The 23,278-nt window shown below is 43.9% G+C and overlaps 1 protein-coding gene across 4 annotated transcripts in view; it reads left to right on the top strand.

Annotated features, from left to right (window-relative positions):
• Nucleotides 1-612: 612 nt before the first annotated feature.
• The window catches only part of KAT2B (lysine acetyltransferase 2B), a 45,307-nt gene continuing 22,641 nt past the window's right edge, over nt 613-23,278 (top strand). For 2 of the 4 annotated variants that reach the window (XR_008732140.1, XM_055709702.1), the window contains exons 1-7: nt 613-1,437; nt 9,783-9,909; nt 14,490-14,635; nt 15,137-15,226; nt 16,983-17,164; nt 19,525-19,716; nt 21,745-21,851. Coding sequence is in view for 3 of the 4 variants with exons in the window: in XM_055709702.1 (XP_055565677.1) it covers nt 1,216-1,437; nt 9,783-9,909; nt 14,490-14,635; nt 15,137-15,226; nt 16,983-17,164; nt 19,525-19,716; nt 21,745-21,851 (1,066 nt within the window). In the remaining variant the exon portion in view is untranslated. The remainder of the gene's footprint in view (nt 1,438-9,782; nt 9,910-14,489; nt 14,636-15,136; nt 15,227-16,982; nt 17,165-19,524; nt 19,717-21,744; nt 21,852-23,278) is intronic. The other 2 variants (XM_055709700.1, XM_055709699.1) reach the window with 2 other exon arrangements.

The following is a 23,278-nucleotide window of genomic DNA, read 5'->3' as shown; positions in this document are numbered from 1 at the left end:
TTCAATGAATACACCAACGCGTCGTATAACCATATGCCTGAAAATACCGCCAGCAGCTGAGAAGGTGAGGGAAGAGAGGGCACCACAGTGAGAGTGTCCCCGTCCACGCACCCCCACCCCCACCACTCCTCCTAACTTTGCAAGAGTCTGGAGTCCCCCTCGCTTGCCCCATGCAAGGTGGCAAGGCCCTGCGCCTGCAAGAGCCCTTTCTGCGCTGGGGTTCCCTTCCAAGCCAATGTTGCTGCTTCAGGTTTGCACATCAAAGAGCCGCAGGTCCCACGCAAACGCCCAGGCTCCGTCCCAACCCTTCCAACCGCGGTGCCCCGCTGCAGAATTGCCATTTGTGGTTTCTCGCTGCTCAACCACGGTTTTACATACGTGCAACGGAGCATAACCGCCTGAAAAGCGAAGCGCTTGCTTCTGTGCACAGAGAGCAGTTTCTGTGGCGGGATTGAATTTAGCATTCAATTAAAAGGTAATCTCTTTAAGACTTAAGTTGACCTGATGTCGATGCTTGTTCCCGGACGAGGGGAAAAAAAACCCCAAAACAACAACAACAAAAAAAAGCGGCAGCAACCCCAAGACCACGACACGAGGAGCTGAGCAGAGTTTTCGAATTCCCCTGTATTTAAAACTGGCTGGTGTTTATATATTGAATGAGAAACCATCTCGGGGAAGAGACGAACCCTCCAACCGCGGCCGCAGAGCGCGCAGTGTGGGAGCGCGGTGGTTCGGCCACACACAAAGTAGCGGCGCTGGGGGGGCCGCGGCCGCTCCGGGCTCTGCGCGGTGAGGGAGCGTGGCCGCTCCGCGCTGCCGCCGTCGGCCCGGGCCCCGCGCCGTGAGCGCAGCCGGCGACGTCGCCGCTTCCTCGGGCGACGTCCCCCGCCGCCTCCCGGAGGGCCGGGGTGGCTCCGCGGCGCCTCCCGCACGCAGCCGATGCCGCCGCCGCCCCTTCCGCGGGGGCGCAGAGCGCCGCCCGCCCCCGCGCACCCCCGCGCAGGGACGCGGGCGCGCCCCCCGCGGTACGGCAGCGGCGGGAGGCGGGTGCCGCTCCCCTCCCGGCGGGGCAGGAGCCGCCCGCGGAGCGGCGGGTCCCTCCTCCCGCCCCCCCGGGGAGCAGCCGGCGGCGGCGCGGCGAAGGGGAGGGTCTAGGGCCGGGCGCACCGCACCGCGCCGGCCGGCCGGACGGGCGGCTGCCGCCGCGCCGCGGGCATGGCGGAGCCTGGCGGCGGCGGGGCCGGGGCGGCGGGCGGCGGCGGGCCGCAGCAGGGCTCCCCGGCCGCCGGGGGGGTGGCCGCCGGGGGGCCGGCCCGCAGCGCCGCCGAGAGCCCCGGGGGGCCCGGCTCGGCGCGCACCGCCGGGAAGAAGGCGCAACTGCGCGCCGCGCCGCGGGCCAAGAAGCTGGAGAAGCTGGGCGTCTACTCCGCTTGCAAGGTACCTGGCCGCCCGGCCGCGGGCGCCCACCCGCCCACGGAGGGTGGGGATTGACGGGAGGGAGGGAGGCGGCGGGGAAGGGCCGCGCCGAGCGGGGGAGGTGACCCGGCTGCAGCCCGGCGCTCCCCGCGGAAGTGGCGGCTCCGGCGGTGCCGGTGCATCCTGCTCCCCCCGCGGCTTTCCGGTCGTCGGTCGCACAAATAAACGCCAAGCGCGCCAGGGACGGGACCGCGGGGGCAGTGCCCGCCTCCTGCCCGCGCCGGGCGGCAGCGGAGGTGCCGGTCCCCGGCGTCCGTCGGTCCGTCCGTTCGTCCTTCCGCGGGAAGGCGGCGGCGGCGGGCGGGGCGGCTCCCGGTGCCGGCCGTGAGCGCTGGCTTAGCGGCGCTGCCGCAGCTGCCCACCGCGTAAACACGCCGGCAGGGAGCGGGGACAGCCGGAGGGCGGCAGCACGGCCCGGGGCAGCGCTCCCCGCTCGGGGTCCGGCGCTGCCGGGCGGACTCGCAGCGCCGAGCTGTTGACGCCGCAAAAGCCGCTGCCCCCAGCTGGTACCGCTGCCCCCCTTCAGCTGGGCGGCGGAGGGGCGCGGCCTCCGGGCTCGCGAAAGTTGCGTCCCCAGCGGTCACGTAGCGCCGGGCCGGACCGGCGCGCCTGCACCTCGGGGGTCTCCTCTTCGGCGCTCGCCCCTCCGCCCGGGAGAGCCGCCCTGCGCTTCGCTCCGCAAGCACGGCCCCGCCGCCCGCCGTTTTCTTCTTGGTGGGAGCGGCCGGACTCGCCTGTTCGCCGCAGACGAACGCGGTGCCTCGGGCCCGTGACAGCTGGCACCGTCTGTGCGTGTGCGGCGCAGCGGGGCCACCCTGGGTGCACGGCGGGGCTGCCGTGTTCACGCTGGCGGTGCTGATGCTAAATCCTCCAGTAACGCTTTCAGCCTTGAAAATAGCAGTCTGTCAGAAATGTGCATCTTATTTTCCCTGTTCCCTTACTCTGGAGCCTCAAAAGGGCAAATGCTAAGGGAAAGGCCAAACTATGTGAGGAAGCATCACAGTATGGCCCCGCAGTACTCTCTGGTAGTGTGAGGAGCTTTAACTGTACGCTGAAGCCACGGGGCAATGCTGGCGTGTGAGGGAAGACACACGTTTTTCAGTTTCTTAGCTGTTTCCAAATATGCAGGCACCTCCACTTCGGCTTTGGTGCGTACGTGGTACACTGCAAGGTTACACCAGTGTCAGTAAGTTGAAAGAGCAGCTAGCATGCTTGAAACGTGCGGCCCTGCTGGCAGGCTGGGTGGCGTGGTTTGAAGCTCCCCCAGTGCTAAATCTCCTTTGCACCCCCATATTTTAATGTTACCAGGACCTGCTGATACATGAAGTGGTTGTGGGATGGGTAAGGCTTTCACAGGCTGTTAGGAGCGTGTGTGTGAGTTGCTTTTTTTTTTTTTCCTTCCCTGTGGTGTGTGGTGGGGTTTTTTTGTGGGTTTTTTTTTAATCCCCCTGATGTATGTCCATGTGATCTTTTGTGAGGGCAGAAGCCTTCTCCTGAGGTGCTTTGCCCTGCACAGGTAGTAGCTGTGCTGTGAAGATGCGCAGGCAGCCTCACCTCCTCCTAAACCCTTTGCTTTCTCAGGGACTCGCCAGCCCCACCTGTGCGCTGCCACAGGTGCTTTGCTGGATCGGAGGTGGGTGCCGTTTGGGAGAGGAGGGGGGCTGCAGTGCTGGGGTACAATGAGGCGCCAGCTTGCACTGCCGGTGCCCTGCTGGGGTGTCCTTGCTGTCCCTCCTGTGTGAGGAGCCCCGGGTGCATGCCCCATTGGCGCTCCCGCGATGGAAGGAGTGGGACCCGTCGCTGGGGGGGCCTCTTTTTCCCGCCAGGATCTAGGCACAGCCACAGCACTAAACACTGCTCTGTGTTCAGGTTAAAATGCAAACCCTTCCTTTGGTATTTCACTTCTCTTCAGTAATTCAGTGGCAGGCAGCTTTCCTACAGGTCTCGAAACAGAAGCCAGTAGGCAGACGGGAAGCTCCTTGTAAACTAAGCAAGTCGCTTCTCCTGTGGGATAAAAGGGGAAGGATGGAACAGGGTGGAAGAAGGTATTATTTTTCTTCCTGAACAACTGGCAGGTGCTCCAAAACGACACCGCTTGGCTTGTAACTTTAGTGGTTTACCAGAAACCGTAGCAGTGCAGAATGTAGCCTCCAATTTTTTCTTACTTTGGGTTGCAATTTCTCTTCCATTTATTTTGCATTTCTGTGTATGAGTGCAGAAGAGTGAAAGAAGGTGAAAACTCACGCCATCTCTGAAGGGGACATCTGTGTTAATTCAAGTAGTGGCCATATGTGAATCTTGTGTAAATCTACATAGGCCTGTACAAGTTAGTGCAGAAAATAAGTCATGGCATCCTTAAGTGTCAGTTACCTTCTCCCATGTAAAATTAATCGCAAAATTCAGCGCGCGGGATTTGTTAGGAACTTAACCTCAGAGGTGCTGGGAGTAGCAGAGGCAGGGAGTGTGTTTTTGCTAGGGATGAAGAGCAGCAATACAAGAATCTGGAGAGGTTAGTGGCCGTGCAGAGGGTGAGTCTCACTGGTGATGGCAGAAATGGTGAGCAGAAAAGGGTGGAAGGGGCTGTTCTGGGGTAGGGTGCTCAGTCCCCAGGAAGGACCTCATGGTCCTTCTTCAGCAATCCCTGTTCTTCACGGGAAGCTCTGACAGAGACTGCTGGCAAAGACATCTTCAGTGTGCACATATTCTGAACAGAATGAGAGCGAAGTTTAGGGAGCTGCTGGCCAGGCTAGGGAAGTGTGGGGTTTGTTTCTTTTTCCTGATAAATAATTGGGACGGGAGAGTTGTAGCTGTTGAGCTGCTCTGCTTGGCCTTTTCCCCTGTGAGAAAAGGTTGGGGTGGAAGGGAAAGAACAGGATCTTCTGTGTAAAAAATCCCAACCTTCTTAAATGTCCAAGTTTGTGTGTGTGTGTGTGTAAGAAAGTGTGTTCTGAATCCTAAGATATATATTAGGAATTGGCACAGTTTTCATGACTTTTGGAAGTGCGCAGTAGTGCTGTATGCTGTGAGGGATTTTGTATTTGGGACTTTCTATATCTGTGCAGATATGAATGGCTGCATATATCGTTTTGGTTTTGTCTAGTGTGAAACTGAGCATTAGGCATGAGAGCTTGCAGCATTTTATATAAAAGCAGCACTGTGTGACTTACACACATAAATACATTTAATGAAGATGTAGGAGGAAGTCTCCTTGGCTTTTTTTTCCCCTGTTGGTTTACAGTGTGCAAAAATACAACTCTCTAGTCTCACTGGGAGTTTTCCTTATAAACAACTTGAAATATGTACTATTTTAGTACACTAAGTTTTCTGTAAAATTGGTTGTTTCTCATTATAGGTATCTTAGAGTAATGCCCGGATGCTTATAAGTATAATTAGAACCACGTAACCTGAGGCATTTTGGCAAGTAGCAGGGCATGATACCTCCTTGAAGAAAGACTTTGTGCTTTAGATAAACAAAATGGACAGAGAGTGAGCAGGCTTATGGTGAGGAGTTGGCCGAGGCCCTGCGGCAGGTGAGCGAGCGGGTTGAAGTAAAATCGGGGTCCCAGGCTCTAGACCAGCTGCTGACCCATGGTAGTGGCACTTCTTCCCACCTCTCATCCTAGAGTGACCTCTGTGGAGTTTTCCTGCTCCTAGATATAAAAAAGAGCTCATAGGGTAAATATGTACCACCGTTTCTGTAATGAAATATTTTTTTTTCCCCTGACGGGAGGCAGACGTGGCCGTGTTACTGCTGGGCTCTGTGTAGTGCGAGCGCAGCTCCTTCAAGCTCAGCTGGGAACGTATTGATGTTGTTTCCTACAGAAGTGTACAGGAGACATCCAAGACATCAAAAGCTTTCTTATGATCATTTTCATAGTGGGGTGAATGTGTTTTACAGTGTCTTACAGGCCCAATTAAAGCATCTTCCTTTAAATTAAATGGGGGAACTACCATTAACTTTACAAGGTGGGAATCAGGCCCCTGTTATTAGTAAAAGCTTTCTGTGGTAGCCTACATCTCTTCTGTAAATGAAACAGGAAAATACAGAGTATAAAATACTTGGATTGATCAGTAAATGAAGAACATATGCTTAGAGCTGAACACTTGAATGGATTATTTTTATTGTTAAAGGTAAATGGCTCAGCTAATTTCCTGGTACGTGTGAGTGGCTCTCCAAGCAGTGTCTAGCTGTCTGGTTGCTGGGTACTGGACATATGAGTAGGAAAAATACGTATTTTAAATTAATCAATGTATTTGTTATAGTTTGTGTGATTTTCTTTGTTAAAAGCCTCAGTTTGAGATTATTGCTTGCAGGAAAAAAATTATAGGGTATTTTACACAGCTTTTATGTTGGGAGGAAGAATATTTTTTCTAGAGTAATTATACTTGCTGGAAATAGAAGGATCTGTAATGTTGTGTATATATAATCTGTTGAGTCTGCTTTGCATCTCAGTTACCAAACAGGGCAACCTGTACGATTTTGAGTTGGAAAAGAAAGCCCAGCACACCTAGGCTCCTTTCAGTATCCGAAAGGGAGAGGAATGTTTTGGTTCGTAAGTTACTGTAACATTTTTTCTTGCTTATTTATTTATTTAGACATCTTATTTATTTAGACATCTGAAACCCACTTAACAAGGGCAGAGATGTGCAACATTTTAACTTTGAGGTGCTTCCTTTTTAAATAAAAAAGCTAACAACACGTGTTAAAATGTGCTGTACGTTTTTTCAGTTCCATTTTTGACCTGCTATCCATATATTCAGTATTTTAAAGGAAACGGTAACTTTAGTTTGTCCAGAGTTGCAGTTTTCACTGCCCAGAGCTACCAGACAGTTTGATTTCCCACAGTGTAACACTCCACCTAACATGGAAAGGATCAAAGAAATGATTGAAATTATATTGTACAGTGCAGAATGTACATAATTTCCCCAGTCTTTTGTTTTGTTTTGGTGGTGTGTTTTTGGTGGGGTTTTTTTTTTTTGGGTGGGGATAGGGGGCAGACAACGGTGTGCAATTGTTGTGTTTTATTATATTGCACTCATCCGATTTTATTAAAAAGCGCCAATGAAGGTAGGTGCATCCCCAGGCCTGCAAAGATGACAATCATTTCTTTGCCGGCTTCAGTAAGGCAGAAGTCTCCATCTTTCTCCAGTGGCTTTATCAAAACTCTGCAGATGTCCCAGAAAACGGGGCTCCAAGGACTGGATGTACTAGTTCAAATGGTTCTTTTCCTTCCTCCCCTCGAAACTGTTTTGATCTTAAATTAAATTTTTGCAGAGGTGAAGTCATACGTTATTTTCTAATGAAAAGCAGATGAGTGACATTTAAAAAAAGAGAAAAAGAAAAAAGCTGAAGATAGTCAGAGAAAGGATTGAATGAACAAAACGCTGTAGAAGACTTAAAACAACTCAGCAGTTTAAGCCACTGAGGAATGCACATTGCGTATTCACTGCAAAATACTTGCACTGTCAACATTTACAATGAAAGCTTGGTTTTAAAGAGGACCTTTTTGGGTTGTGTTTCCCCTTGGTTAACAGAACATTTATGCTGATTCTGGTGTTTCTTAGATTAACAAAAAACCCCCACCCTAGTAGCTGTTTGAGACAGGTCTCTGGAATAATTTGAACACTACAAAATAACAGCTGCTTCAAAAAGATGTGGTGAGGAAATACTACCGAGGGCAGAAGAAATCTGCCGTTGAACATGCTGTTTTCATTTGTCTGTGGGTGGGTTGATATTTATTTTTGGCAGTTTAACTGAGCTGTTATCACGATTCGTACATCTGTTTGTTTGCATCTTGGCTGTTAATTATTGTGTGACACTAAAGTTTGTGTAGTTACTCACTGTTTATAGTTTTTAGGCTTGATAGTAAACACTGTGTGGTGAGCTTCTGTGAAATACTGCTTCCACTTGTAGGAAAAAAAAATACCTCAGAATGTGCCTAGTTTGAGGGGGATTTTTTTGGACATGTTTCAATGCAGTATGATTTAAGGCAGTTAATAATAAGCATGATATTATGTCAGTGATTTACACTGCTGAGCATTTGTCTGGACAGCTGCACGAGAAGGATCAAATCTTACTTCCCTAAAATAATATTCAATCAATATGTTTTGGTTTTTTTAGAACTTCTTTATGATTGTCTCTTGAATTTTCTTTGGCAATAATCTCATTTTCTGGCAGCTTTTCCTGTGGTAGTTTCTCTATCCTTGCCTTAACTGCAGAAATTTTCGTGGCAATGTTGCCTCTCCCACAAAGCAAATGTGGATAGCTTATCTGGCATTGGTTTTGTCTAACTCAAGACGCTAATTGCAAGTGGGGTTTCACATCATCTCACAGATGTCCAAAGTCCTGGCACCAGGGCAATCCTTGCTTTGCAGGTATCACTCAGTCATTGATCTCTCCGTCTAGCCATTAAACTTGAAGAGGTCTTGTAGGTCTGGATAACAAACAAAAGTAAAACTGGCTCAATGCTTGTGAAACTGTGAGAGGTGATTTCTGCTCTAAAATAACTTTGGGCCTTCTTCACTTCTCTACCAATCATATTACTCATAGAAAACGTAATAGAAAAATAACATAACATTTACCAAAGTCCATCCAGATTGCATTTTATGAGACTTTTAAAAAATATTGTTTTAATCTCCCCCCATTTCATACTGAAACCTCTGTGATGCCACATTATAAATAGGTGGGGTAGCAGGCAGTCTGCACCCACACAGTGGGTTTGGAGAGCCAGGGGGTTCAGGTGATGCACATTGTCCCCTTTCCAGGGGAAATACGTGTAAGTGGTTTTGCTGGGCACTTGCAGGTGGATTTCTGAGTCGTCCTGGTGGCTCTGGCTGCTGAAAATTCCACTCACAGCCCTTGGTACCTGCCAGACCACCCTGGGCACAGGCAGAGGCCATGGTACCTGGGGCCAGGAGCCCAGCTGGATAGCTACTTAAACATTGGAGATGGTAAAACCATCATGTGGTGCTCAGCAAACTGCAAGCAGCAGTTTTCTGGATGCTCAGGTTGCTGAATATTGAAATTAGTTCGGAAGAACAATTTACCATCAATCTACAAAGCTGTCAGTCTTAAGAGCTGTCAAGTTGCAGTCCTTTCTGCTTCTCCTGGGTGCTTCTATCTTAGGTTAAGGTGGGATTTGGAAACATAAAAGGAAAATGAAATAGGTTCCTGAAATAGATTGCATTAAACGTGTTCAGAATCAGTTCTGAAAAATGACACATTAGTGCTGGATATATTGACATCACAGTTTTTCCTACTAAGGTTGTTTCAGTCATAAATATTATGCAGCAGTTGGCATACTTTCCTCACCGAGGTCTTGGCAGTGCAAATTCATGAGTATCTTATAATGGCCCAGTGCACAGATATCTCTGAACAGCAGAATAGCATGCTTTCCTTCCAATTAGATCTTCAAATAGGAGTACAAATGATGTTAGAAGTACTTTACCATCAAAATAACTAAGATCTTTTGGATATGCAGAGGAAAATCCCCTCCTATACCACTGCTCTTTAGGTAACTAGAATGGGTACTTTGAACTTCTGAATGGTTGAGGCACATTTACCAAGGTGACAACCTCTCCCTCCACGGTCACTCGTTTCAGCTGCACTCTGTCGGGGTGTTGTGCACTCAGTGAGTGTAAGTAAGCTTTCTAGGGTAAGCAGCAGGTTGCATTGGTGGTGTCCCTGTCTTGGGCATCTGTCGGTTTTGTGGCCGAGCCTTGCTGTAGGCAGCGTTCTCCAGGAGTGCGGTCATTGTTCCCTCATTTCAGTATTTAGTGAACCCTGCTTGGATTGTCACGGGCTTGGTTTTAGTTGCCTGATTTCTTGTTGCTGGTATAGCTGAAAAGGCAGTGATAAACGTGCTGCCTGATAGATAACCTGTTTGCGTTTAAATCATTAAAACGATCTCGGTGGCAAGATCTGTACATGCTGATATTACCAGTAAATGTTTGAATACTTCTTTCACTGGAGCGGGGCTTTCTGTAAAGGAATTAGGCAGAGTTTGTGTCTGTATTTTTCCAATCGCGGTCTGCTTACCAGAGCTGTGTTAATCGCTCTGGGGTACTGTTTTACATCTGGTTATTTCTAGAAAATAAAGTGGTAGATAAAAAAAGTAAAAAACCCCAAAGCCACAACAACAAAACATCCTGACACCCCCCCCACCTCCCTGCCTCAAACAGCCAAACGAACCAAAAAAACCCCAACTCATTAATAATGCTACTTTATATTGCTTTTGAAATAATGCAGTTTCATCACATTCCTACGTTTTACGGTGTTGATCGATATCCCATTGCTTTGATTTCAGGCTGAGGAGTCCTGTAAATGCAATGGCTGGAAGAACCCCAACCCGCCTCCCACGCCGCCGCGGGCAGAGCTGCAGCAGGCAGCGGTCAGCCTTGCCGAGCCTTGCCGCAGCTGCAGCCACACACTGGGTAAGATCCTGCCTTTCCCTCCGCTCCACGTGCCCGTACCCAGCCATCTCCGCTCTTGCGAGACCCAAGCCAGGATGCCATGCCAAGACCTAGAAAAGGGGGTTACGATCGGCCATAAATGTCAATAACATTGGTTAAAATCTGTCAGAAATATCCTAAAAATGAGTTTTGAAGAAATTGAACTAAGGTACTTCTAACAACCCAGACACTCTAAGCTGTTAAAATGCAAAAGCACTTTTAAGCTACCCAGAACTATTTTAATACTTTGCGTAACATGCATTAACCTCACATTGTTTTACCTGTAAGCTGCCTTAGTTACAACGGGAATAATTATCTCCTGTAGGCTGTATTGCATTTTCTTACTATAGAATAAACTATGAAATATTCTTGAACATTGCCAAAGCAGGTACTCTTACCTACAAAAAGAACTGCGCCTCTTCCACGTCACAGAAAATAATACTGGGCTTCTACATCTTAGCGTTGTCTTAAGTAACTGTGCAGGCGGGTTGTGTAGCTTGGAAGCAACTGCTCAAAATCCACTGTCAAATACTGTTGTGGCATTTTGGTTTGGCTTGTCTTTTTTTCAGACTAATATTAAATAATGGCTTGTTACCCTCATAGCTTGAAAAAGAGTGGTGAATCCTTTTTTTTTTTTTTTTTTTTTTAAGAATTTGGGCTTATCCAAAATTAAAGCTGATGGCTCTTTCTGTATATATTAGTGAATACTGCATAAAAATTGAGCTAAAATAAGGTTCAGAAATAATACATAAGAGGCAGTTGCTATTTAATTTTTGTGGATGGCTAAAACTTAGGACAGTGACATAAGAGAGAGGAAATCTAAAATCTTCACAATGGGTCATTTATTTTTTACTTTTAAAAAATAATATTGTACTTTGTGTGGAAAACTTTTTTTTTTTTCCATTGGGATTTCTTTCTGTTTCTGCTCTTTTTTCTTGTTATGCTGTCGTTACACTTGATCTATATCTGGGCTTCTCAGCAGATTTCTTTCATTTCTTGATATCCCAGATCTCTTGAGTTTGCTTGCAAGAGAAGATTAACAAATGCATAGTATCACAGGAAGTTTGGTCGCTTTAGCCAACTTAGTTTCCACTTTTCATCATGCATCTTCTCTGTGCTGCTTTTGGTTATGCAGTTAGGGTAGCTTGTGTTACCCGCCCCTTTCATTCCTGGCCTTTGAAGAAAGTTTTTATTTATTTATTTGTTTATTTATTTATTTATTTTTAAGTCAATTCTCAGTTCTTCAGCAGAATTTGTGGATGCTATGTATTTTGTACAAAACCTGAGCTCTTCTAAAGGCTGAGGCTGTTTCTAGTCTATTAAAAATTCTTAAATAGCTCATTAGCTAGGGAGACAGGGAAAACCAGTACTGTAAAACCAGTACCAGTGAAATGTACCTTTTGGAACAAACTTTATTTTTATTTATTGCTGTTTCTAGAAAAGGTAAGGTTTCTTATTCTTCTGACTGCAGCTAATGAGGATGACGTTTTATTTGAAATAACTGAAGTGAGTTGTTGTGTGCTTCCTTATACTACTGGCAAAATATGTCTGTCAGCAGTGTTTTCCAAGATAATTTTACTATTCATCTCCTCTAAATTAGCGTGTTCCTGCTGAATGCCTTTAAAACCAGACCAACCACAAGGTATGTAGGCTTCAGATTATCTGTGCTGCATTTTTTCTTCCTCAAAGAGCTATTGAAAGAGCGATACATAGAAATTCCTGTACTGGTTACAGCCACATGTGATGTAAAACGTAGGATATTGGGGTTTGTTGCCTTTTCTAAATTTATTTATTATTTTCTTCAAAGGTAATCCTAGACGTTAGTCTAGGAGACATCTCTTTTTGGGGGTATGGTTCGATTTTCAAGCCAGTGCAGTTTTTGGTACATCAATCTTTCTGGTGGTGCGTATTACCATATTGGGGTTATTTCTGTCTGCTTACCTACAGCTTATATTCTGTTTGTGGCTCAGGCCCAAAGCTTGGCTCAGTGCTGGGTTTTTAATGAATGTTTCTTTTATTTGGGCAATGTATTGGGTCACTACCGTGACACTATGAAGTGGAGACTGAATTGTGTGCTGGGAGAATTCATTCTCCACCAGCCTCAATACCAGATGTTATCTAGTCAGAGGCTCTTTTCTGTTTTATATTTTATTGGTTTCTCCTGTGTTACAGGGTGCATTTTCATGTTGGTAAAGATTTTCAGTCTTGAGTCACTTTTAAAACTAGTTAATTGATGTGTTAGTACACTATATACACACTAAGTCTGCCTTTTTTTCCCCAACACTGTCTTCAGTTCCTGCTATGCACCTTCATGTAGCGTGTTTGGGTATTTCTTGGTTTGCCTGTCCTGTATACGTTATCAGTGTTTCTGTGTACATGCTGATTTTGAGATAGACTGTGGACACATTTCTCAGTCTATTTTCTCACTGCTTTTAATTCATGCAGTCAAGTACTGGCTTATTGAAGTTGCACAACTAAAGTAGTTAATTTGCTTTCTTTCAGGTCATCATACCATTGCGTTGGCCTTGCTCTTTCTGCTTACTTTCATTTTCTGCATGCTGTAGCAGCCTATAGTTGTGGGGGTTTAATTTGCTTTTCTTAATTTATTTTTTAAATATTTTTTTTTGCAAGCATAACAGCAGCTGAAGGAGGGTGTACCAGTGAGGCAATGCAGATGAATGGGACTGTGTAACTCTAGTCAAAGAGTAAGGCAGTATTTGTTGTCAGTGTACTAAAGCTTTGATGCTAATACAAGGTTTACTAATGGCCACAAGAATTAGGGAATGGGCTGTGAACATCTGAAGAAAGATATTTTGTTGGGCTGATGTATATTTGTAACTACAGTAAATGGTAACCAGTGGCAAATACATGCTGGTAATACATTTATGTTACTTTTAGACTGACTGTGTGGGTAATAATTCTCTAGTTTAATAAAACGTTTAAGTAGGGCCACTAAGTAGTCAAGGTAACTTGCAGTATTGTTCTGGAAACTGTGTGGAAATGGCTTCTTATGCTGATGTTTTATTGATTTGTTAGTTGAGTCCAAGGTTTCTTTAGTAAGTTATCAGTTTCTAGTGCAGTGCTCATCTAGGAGGGCGTTTATTTTACAAGATCAGAACAGACAGCTGGGAATATTAAACCTTCGTATCTAGCTCAAGGACAGAAATTAAATTGTTTTATTCTGGCCAGAATGCTGAATATTTGTCCTTAAAGAAAGCTCATGGTGGGCATCCCCCTTTCATTTATGAGTATATGTTTGGAACTTAAGATAGTGTATTATAAATGTTCATTTAAGTGGAAATGATTGCTGTTACCTTTTTTAATGTTCTGAGCTGTGGCACCCTTTTTACTTGAAGCTGCATGAATTTATTGAATTTAAATGTTTTAGCAGGTGTCAGACTCAACTTCACAAAACAAAACAAACCATCTTTGCTGAGTGGCCAATAAATATGATAATTTTCAAGTCAAGTGTTATTTCTCCTCACTTCTTCCCCCACTAAGGAATCAGACTGATGTTGAAATTTCTTAACAGTCCTAATCGCACTGGCATATCTAAGATAACATAATTATTAATCTAAGAAGTAAATATTGGTAAAAATAATTAAAGCTTAGAAAAACAAATATGCCCAACCTCTTATATCATTCTCCTTTTCTTTTAAAGGATATTTTCTTGTCCTTTCGGGGGGAAAGGATATGCATACCGTATGCAATGGTCTGGAGTCAGTGAAGATCATTGCTTTTTGTAATGCAAGTATCTTCTTTCTGGGAATTGACTTTGTGTTTTAAATTGCATTCTCTCTTCCTCGGGCCACTTATTCAAACCAGCTTGAAACGAATGTCCTGCTTCATGCCGGCAAACCTCAGGTTTTTTAAAATTACAGATGTGGAACTGTATTTACCTTCGGAGATGATAAAAGGGAGTTTGTCACTTGGAAATTATGATATGATGAAAGATGCTTTTCTGTAAACTTCTGAACAAATGAGCATGTACAATCTGCAAAGGCTTTGTTAATACAACATGCGCAAAGCGTAGCTTGACCTTACATAATATGGAAGTAAGAAACTTAGCCAGTAACATCCAGTTTAAAACAAAAAACCTATTAGTGGAGCTGATTTTTTTAAAAAATTATTTAACTCTTCACAGGATAAGAAGCTACTTGCATCAACACATGGATTAGCTAATTTATAGGTATTACGGATTTATTTTCTTTAGTGAAGAAACCTTGTCTCAAAAGCATACCTCTTGGGACAAAAATGTGTGTAGTTATTTATATATTGCAACATGTATTAATACAAACAGGACTCGTGTGGTCTGTTTTAAGTGTTAACAGATGCTGTGATTCCAACCAGCTGTTGTTCCTCTGCGGTGGGAATTACCAGCACTGGGCGACCTTTACAAATTGCTCCGATGTGACACATATTTCAATTACCTCTGATAAGATGTGTTGTAACAGGATCAGTGCCTTTACCATTATGGCTCAGTTTGAGTTATCCTGGGGAATATTTGTGGTATTGGTTCTCTCAGTAGGCTTTGTACAGGTTTGGATTTCTATTTCATTTAGCTGCTCATGTTTCTCACCTGGAGAACGTGTCTGAAGAAGAAATGAATAGGCTCCTTGGGATTGTATTGGATGTGGAGTATCTGTTCACCTGTGTCCACAAAGAGGAAGATGCAGACACCAAGCAAGTTTATTTCTACCTGTTCAAAGTAAGCTGAGCTTGTGTAGTATCTTCACTCTCTCTCACATAGCCAATTTCAGTGCCTTTCACGCATGTATTGACTTTATTTGGTGAGACTTTTTCTCGAGTGTGATGCTCTAGTGACTAACTGTGGGCTGGAATTTCTGGGACTTGCGATGTACCACATCTTACTCCAAAAGTCATCCAGATGATTGAGGAGCTGACCGTGAGTCCCATCTATAAACTGCACAGCCTGCAGGGCTTCCCCTCTTCACTCGCACGTCAGGGAAACTCAGTTGACATAAATGCTAACTTTGCTGCCTACATTCGTTCAGAGAAGCCTCTTACATGCATTTCAAAGAAGATGAATTCACAGTGAAGTTTAGTAGCTATAAATTTAGATGATGAAGCAAGCAGGTATATAGCCAGGAGATTTTTCAGCACTGCAGTGTGTTGCGCACCTGTGACTTCCATTGACTCTATGTATGCAAATACGCTAATTTTGAAAAAAATTGTATATTCTCAACAGCTTTTGAGGAAGTGCATTTTACAGATGGGAAAACCTGTAGTAGAAGGATCTTTGGAAAGTCCCCCATTTGAGAAACCTAGCATTGAACAGGTAAACAGTCAAAATGTGGGTTTGGTTCCTGTGCTGGTTTTTTTTTTGATTTGGTGGGGTTCTTTGGATTTTGTTTGTTTGTTCTGGGTTTTGGTGGTTTGGGTTTTTGTTGTTGTAAATGTAGCTAGATGCTGGTTTTGAAAACATGGCACTTGAGGCAGTTTGCAGATCGTTTCTGTGTGTTACTTGGGACAAAGCAGAGGACGGGAGGAGGCTGCTGCTGCTGCTTCTCCTTTAGTGTTGGTACAATAGTTACATTATTTGACTTTCCTCATCATTCATCTTATGCTTTAATGAAACCAACTTTTTTGTGGTTTTAGGAAATGAACTTAAAATACTAGTTTTATGTGTGGCAGTTCTAATATTTCTTTGTTTCGAGTGATGAAAAAATGCTGTTGAAGTTTTGAAATCCGGTATCAAAATGACACTTGTCTTCTGTAAATCAATGAAAATGTTACAATCCAATTCAGTGAGATCATAGGCTTCTCTTTCAAAGGTTACACAACAAAAACAAAAGCCAAACCCAAAGAATAACAGAGGCTTTTCTAACTCAGTGGATAAAGAACATATGACAAATTCAGATTTTGGTTAAGTAAGCTCCTGAGAATGCACTTTTGGCATGCAAGCGGACCCATTAGCTCCAGTGAGACACTGCAGGGGCTCACATACCTCACTGAAACAGGAGCTCAGTGTTTTGCCATCGGTAGATGAATGGGTGCTCTATTGTTACAAAGAGTATTTTAAATGTGAAGACTGTCACGTGTAGTAATTATTTCCTTGTGACTCTCACTGGTAATTTAGGAAAATCAAAACACTTTATTGCTGAGTTTCTGGGAAGTCTTCACCTTAAGTTCTCCTTTGGTTTGAATATAAACAAAGAATAAGTGTTTGTAATCTCCACACACTCCTAGTCCTTAAAATATACTTTATAAAAAGGTTTTGTGCAGTATACTCTTTTGTCATGTTTCAATTTCGTTAAGAAAGGGAAGCATAGAGATGAAAGGGTAATTCTTTATACAGTTTATTTTGAAATAATTTTCCCTTAAAATAAATCAATATTTAAAATTCTGGTTTTAGCTGTTCAACAGCTCAATCACACAAAATTATTTGCTGATCAGCCCTATTATAATTGATTTATAATACATATATATGTTGCAGCACTTTTAGTCACACATTTTAACTATCATTGATTGTGGTTTTTTTTTTGAAGTGGACAGTGTATGAAGTGCAATGAGGGGATATACTTGTGAAATACTGGCACTTCTTGAAGAAATAATATGATGTGTCAATGCAAACTTAACTAGAAGTCCACAAGCCCAGCTCTACTGTTGCAAAGTAGCTGGAGAGGTTTATAGGTGATACTTGATTTACAGAGGAAATAAATCATGCAGCATGGTTACCAGCAAAATTGTGCATATGTGAGCATATAGAAGAAAACTTACTGGATCTTCCTCTGTTCCCTGACAAAATGTTTTACTTTGAGAAGCAAGGAAAGAGAATTTTCCTTCTCTCCCTTGAAGTCAGCTGATGGAAGTGAATAGAATAAAAACATCTGGATGTACCTGCTGCTGTGTACAGGGGATGCAGCTTGTGGCACTACATGAGTAGCTGAGGCAGGAGTTTATGGTCTCCGGTATTTGTTTTCTTTCCTGGTAGTGCAAGTTCAGGGTTAATAAATGTAAAGTGAGGAATGTTTGAGGACGCTCCTACAAAAATTATGGCTAAATAATTAAACATAATTTTCTTCTGTTTTAAGGGTGTGAATAATTTCGTGCAGTACAAATTTAGCCACTTACCCTCAAAGGAAAGGCAAACGATAGTGGAACTGGCAAAAATGTTTCTGAACCGCATTAACTACTGGCACCTGGAGACACCTTCTCAGCGAAGACTAAGATCACCTAATGATGATATTGCGGGGTATAAAGTGAATTATACCAGGTAATGCTGCTTTTGCTTGTTACAAGTCTTGCTTGCCAATATGGCATGTACACGCTTCAGGAATACAGCAGGAACTGTACACCAGAGGTGCACCACCATGGGAATTTTTGCAGTCGTGGAGTTTATGTGAGGACCTGGGGATTTTAGTGATGCTACGTCAAGAGTTTCACATGCGTCCTTGTGTCTTGAGAGGTGTGCTTTATCAGTGAAGAACAGGAAAATATCTGTATCTAACAATGCTTTTGCAAGTCCTGTGTTTGCAAAGTTGCTCTCAGTCTTAAGATTTGAGCATCATCTAAGATCCTTATTTCATGTACTAAAAATTTAGGTAATTTGTTATTCAACTTAAAAAAAAAAAAGAATGAAAATAAGCATTGTAAAGCATCACAGTTTGAAACCAAATCATGGAAGATTTGAAAAATCAAAATAATTTTGTAAGTGCTAAAAAGCTAAATGGGGAATAGATATTATTAGGTTCCTTAAAATGATAGTTCTTGTTGTGACGTTTTAATATGTTGTCACAATTCAAAGGAATAAATCAGTGACTGGGGGAAGAAGAGCTAGGACAAAAACCTGTGTCTTTTTTGATTTTGCTTTTCTCGTAACAATAGTGCAGCGCCTTTTTCAGTTAGCACGACGACAGCAGTTAAGGTTCCTGCCAGTGCAGGCAACAGTTAACATGCCGTCTGTGAGCACAGGCAGCAGTTAGCTAAGGTCCCTTGTCAGCAGCCTGTTCCCAGGACCTGCCAGGGACACTTTTCCTGGCTGAGGATGAGCATCGCCTTCTGCTCACTTTCCTGGTGGCCTTTTCTCTAGCAAATCTCAGTTCCATGAAGGAGAACAGCAAACCCTGGTGTGAGCTGAGACTGTGGCTGATGACTGCAGACTGCGCTGTGTCTGTGTCCGACTGGGATGCTCTCAGATGACCTGTCACCTCAGATAACTCTACCTGTTGTAAAGGACAGTTATTGATAATCCTTGGGGTTCCTAAGACCATGTTCGGTGGGTCTTTGACCTCCATTTGTTAGTGATACAGATGTCGGCCAGGGTTGGTTGGAGTCAGCTTTTATTAGGAATCAATAGCTAGCATTGGCTCTGGTTGGTGACTTTTGTTGTTAATCATTTTGTCACTTGTGGTTTCTCAAACCTTCCTGCCCGCAGTCCCTAAGGTTCCCTCTGACCCAAAGCGCTGCCTCTCGCCATCCAATCTCATCTGTCATTGTGAGCTTCACCCCTCCCTGGTGGTGTTCAAGGCACTGCTTGGGATGCTGAGGAAGCTGCTGTGCACCTCCTGGCTTCTTGCAGTCACCAATTCAATTTGAAAACCAGATGATTGGAGTGAAACTGTATCAGTTTCGCAGGCATCCTTGTATTTTGAAAGGTGTGCCTTATCAGCCAAGAACGGGGAGTAGGGCTCTGCGAGTAACTGTATCTCACAACTCTTTTGCATCTCTTGCCTTTGCAAGGATTGAGACACCAGAGTTTGGGAGAGCATTTTGAGACAGGCTGTACTTTGGATCTGGATGAGAAAATCTATGCAGGATCCAGCACAGTCTGTTTGCATCCAGTGCACAATATTTTCGTTGTTGGAGCTTTCATAACATAAACAGTTGTTGTCTGATTCTGCTAAATCTGCACATACCATTGATTGTTCACTTACACACAGATACCCAAATCATGTTTATAAATTTAACAGGTGTTGTGACCTACACGGTCAGTGTATGTCTGATTTACCTCTTCAGTACCATGATCCCTTTTCCAAGGAGAGGAACACAACATGCTGCATTATCACATGCACACCTTAATGTGGAATTCTTTATGGAGGGAGTTACTGCTAAATGAAAGAGTATCAAGTCAGGGTGTAATGGGAAGAAGCCAGCTGGTGGGAGACCAGGATGGGAGCCCAGTCAGATTGGGATGGAGCTAGTTACATGTGTTACCCCTTTTGTGTCTATGTGGGGAAATGTAGAAGTTTAAAGAGGGGAAAATGGCCCAGGCTAATAAGGGTCTTTGGAGCCGCACACAGGAGACCTGGGTGGCTGAATGAATGAGCTGTGGTGAGAATCCCTGACATCAACGTGAATTTTATGTGATCAATTATTATTGTCTGGAACAAGAGTGCTTTGTGGAAACTAGACCGCAGAGAAAAAGAATATATGGAGACTTAAAAGTACTTGGCTGTCATTTCTTTAAAAAACTGAGCAATATAAATGCTGCTTAACTCTGTCCAGACTTGATGTGGAACTGATTTATATGGTCATATAGGCTCAGCCGCGTTATAAATGATGTGGGTAGTGGGTTTATTGCATTAATTCAAATGTTAGATGGTGATAATTATCTGGCTTTTTTTCCCTTTACAGATGGCTTTGTTATTGCAATGTCCCTCAGTTCTGTGACAGTCTACCTCGGTATGAAACCACACAGGTTTTCGGTAGGACATTGCTTCGCTCTGTTTTTACTGTAATGAGACGGCAACTGCTGGAGCAGGCCAGGCAAGAAAAAGACAAGCTTCCTCAGGAGAAACGAACACTAATCCTCACCCATTTTCCCAAGTAAGGGGTCACAACGTGCCTGCATTCAGGGTTAACTAGTAGTATGCCACTTTGGCATGGAAATGGAAAAATTACCTGTAGCTTAAAAGGATTTCTCCTTTTATTCAGCAACAAGTAGATACTACAGCTTTCTTTTCTGGCATAGCTTGAACTAATGTATCGTATGTACACAACCACTTGCTTTGCATTGTCCTAGGGCTTTGCTTTATAAAAAGCTTTATTCATCTTACTTGCTTCCCATTAAAATAGTGTATCACTTCAAAAATATCTTTTATTTTGTCAGGGTGGCTTGGCTCTCTAACCCGTATTTTAAAAGTCTGTCCCTTCAAACAACACAGAACCTACAAGAGAGCTGGTGGCACTTTTGGTATGCAAGCCACTGCCTGGGGCTAGGGTTGGGTTAGTGCTCAGGGGAATGAAAAACAAGAGCTTTCCAAAGTTGGGTAGAGCCAGGATTTGTCCCTCCTACTATTATTAATAGTGCCTTTTACCACTCTGAAGAATTTAAACTCTCTCTGGGGTAGACTGTTATGGGTACAGGAATGTTTGTGTATATCTGGGAATAGGATCATGATCTGGCCTTGAAAGAGGTATAAAAAAAGGATTTAACACCGCGTTGATACGAGGAGCAGGTGTGGGGGGGAAGGAGGTGTGCATATGCCCCCCTGATTCCCCTGCTTTTTACAGCCTCAATAAGTAATTTGAAAAGCATTATTATTCGCTGAAGTTCCTTTTAATATTCTGCTGGGGAAAAAAAAAAGACAGACAAGCACTGTTTGCTGATGATCTGTGGGAAATATGAAAAACCTTTAAATCTTTTATGGGCTGTGCTTGTCTGAAGCATTTGTCTCTCTGCTGGTGTTACACAGGGTGAACGCTGCAGAGGAGCTGCGGCTCAGAGCACGGACGGTGCCTGGCATCAGTGCAGGGCTCCCGGCTGCTCCAGCTGCTCCTTCCTGGGCAAAGGCAGCACCCACAGGTTATGTCTGTAGGTACCTAGCAAACAGTTGCACGGGGTCTGAACACAGAGCCTCTGTGCTGCCTGTAGATGTAGCCAAGTAGCCTTGGCTGAAGTTTAATTTGTGCTTCTGCTCCATCACAGGTGGGCAAGTAGCTGTCACAAATGTTATAGCTGTTATCAGCTGTGCAGATAGCAGCAAACACTACACAGTGCTGTGCTTAGCTATAAATGCCCTATATATAAAATACAAGAGTAGGACTTGATCCTGAAAATCCTTATCCTGTGCAAGAAAGTCTTACTCAACAGTCCTGTTGGTTTCAGCTGGCTGGTTTCTATACATACAGATGACTCCAGAGGGTAAAAATGTGCTGTGTCAACTTCTGGTCTGAAAACAGCTTTTGTGCAACATCGGATAAGCAGCTATCTTGCTTCTAAGAGGGAATTGATGTATTACCCCTGTGAAGGCAAGCGTGCTGGATAGTCTGATTTGTGGAATTTCTTTCATATCTGATACTAGCAAGAGAGGTTTAAAATCATGCTGTTTCTGTAAGTGTACCAAAGTAAGATTAAAAATGTTGTTAGGCAAGCACAAACATGCAGTTCAGTGTTACAGTAGGACACTTCAAGGAATGAAAATATCTGCCTAAGTGTGTTGTTAATAATTAACACTGGGATTTTGTAAATCTGTAAGAGGCAGAAAGCAAGTGCATCTGCAAAACACTGGTTGATCAAAATAGACATATTTTTTCATTTGTCATTGTATAACATGAGTACCTTGGCATCTGTCAACTCAGCTTTCTTACTAGTGCAGAGGTTTGTTCTGTAAAAGTAGTTTGTAACTGTTTCTGCATTTTCAAATAAGATACTGCTTATAATCAGAGATAAAATTTCATAGGTAAACCCACTCTACTGTGTTTTGTTTTTTTTTAAAGGAAATTGCCAACAGCATTTTCCTACTGAATCAGTAAATATTTTCAAATTAAAACAAGTTGCAAATGCTTAATCTGAAAAATAACCTGTTTTGAGCGATCCTATTAAGTTAAAATTTCACCTGGTTTTGTGCCTAGGTTTCTGTCGATGCTGGAAGAAGAAGTGTACAGCCAGAATTCTCCCATTTGGGATCAGGATTTCATGTTGTCTAGTTCCCGAACTGGCCAGCTGGGAATCCAGACAGGTAATTTGCATTTAGTGATGGGTTAGAGAGCACCTGAACTTAGAGATGAACCTGTGCGAGTCATGAATTCTAAGGAATGAGACATAGAAATGCGGCTTTATACATAGCAGCCTGTACTGAAATCAGTCTGCCTCGAGTAGGGTGTCAGGTGTCTGACTCTCTGTTGCTTCCTCATATAAAGATCCCATTTTGGTGATGAAATCCGTCTAATTGGAGGTACCAATGGAGCAGGCTGAGGCAAATCGTCTGAGTACTCAAGCCACTTGAGTGCACCCATTGTGGGCAGAGAGAATGGTCAGTGGGTAAATGGCTGCAGTGGGTCACCTGCTGGACAGTGGTCCCCTCACATGTAAACCCATGCCTGTCCTCCATCTCCTTAGCAGCAGGGATGTAGGGGCCTAGCATAGGAAAGCAAGAACCTTCTACATCAGATGTTCCATTGCCTTTACACATGCCTTTGATTTTGTTGGCTTTTTTTAGCTTTTCCTTGCTTTGTTTCTTATTCATGTGCTTCATCAGCTTTCTGCAGCTTTATTCACTTCTCCTCAGGTAGGGTACTGATCTAAGTCATCCCTAAAATTGCACGGAGCTGATGATTTTCTTCCACTTTCCCCTTCTCCTCCTCCTTCCTGTTCAAAACTATTTCTCAGGGGTTGACTTCAATTTTCAGCTATTTAATTCAGTATTTTTTAACAAATCCTTATTTGAAACAATTGTGATTATCAGTTGACAAAACCATCATGTCAGCCCTTTATCTGGTAATGATTTTCCTAGAGTAGCAGAGAAATTCCACTGTGACAGATACATACTTTTTTTGTGAGGCGTTCCTGGTCTGCACCGTGAGCTGGTGAGTTATACCTTTGGCACAAGTTCATTGCAGCTCTAAAGTTGTGTTGCTCTCAGTGTTCATTCTATCATGTACATTTCTGCAGTACTTCATTTTAATGTCTACCTCTTCAGCACTGGGTTCTTGGTATGAATGTGGTACAAAAGAGCTGTTGCTGGTGATTACACCGGGATAAAGGCATGTAAAGAGAAAGACTGCAGGTGTCCAGACTACAAGCTTTCACCTCAACTCCCTGCTCACCTGCCAAAAGTCTTCACACAAATGAAACCTGGATGATTTGGGATGAATGTTGGTGGGTTTTTTTTAATATTCAAGAGGGAGATGTTAGTCTGTGGCCTTTTAGAATAATAGTTTCATGCTCTTGGCTGGTGCGACAGCTTCTCCCTTTATTGCATTTGATTTGTCCAACCAGCCTTTGAACACTGTTAAAGTGGATGGCTGAAGCTGAGTGATGAGATTTTGCTTTTCAATAGACCCCAAAAAAAGCCTTTTCATGAAGCTAAACACCAGCAGGCTTGGCAGGTATGTGAAGGAAGTTGGTTTTCTTAGCTTGTGTTCAGCACTGCAGAATAATAAAGCC

This window comes from Falco cherrug, chromosome 4 (genome assembly GCF_023634085.1).
Source record: "Falco cherrug isolate bFalChe1 chromosome 4, bFalChe1.pri, whole genome shotgun sequence".
Taxonomy (NCBI): domain Eukaryota; kingdom Metazoa; phylum Chordata; class Aves; order Falconiformes; family Falconidae; genus Falco; species Falco cherrug.
Note: the sequence above shows the minus strand (reverse complement) of the source record. Positions and strands in the feature narration are given on the sequence as shown.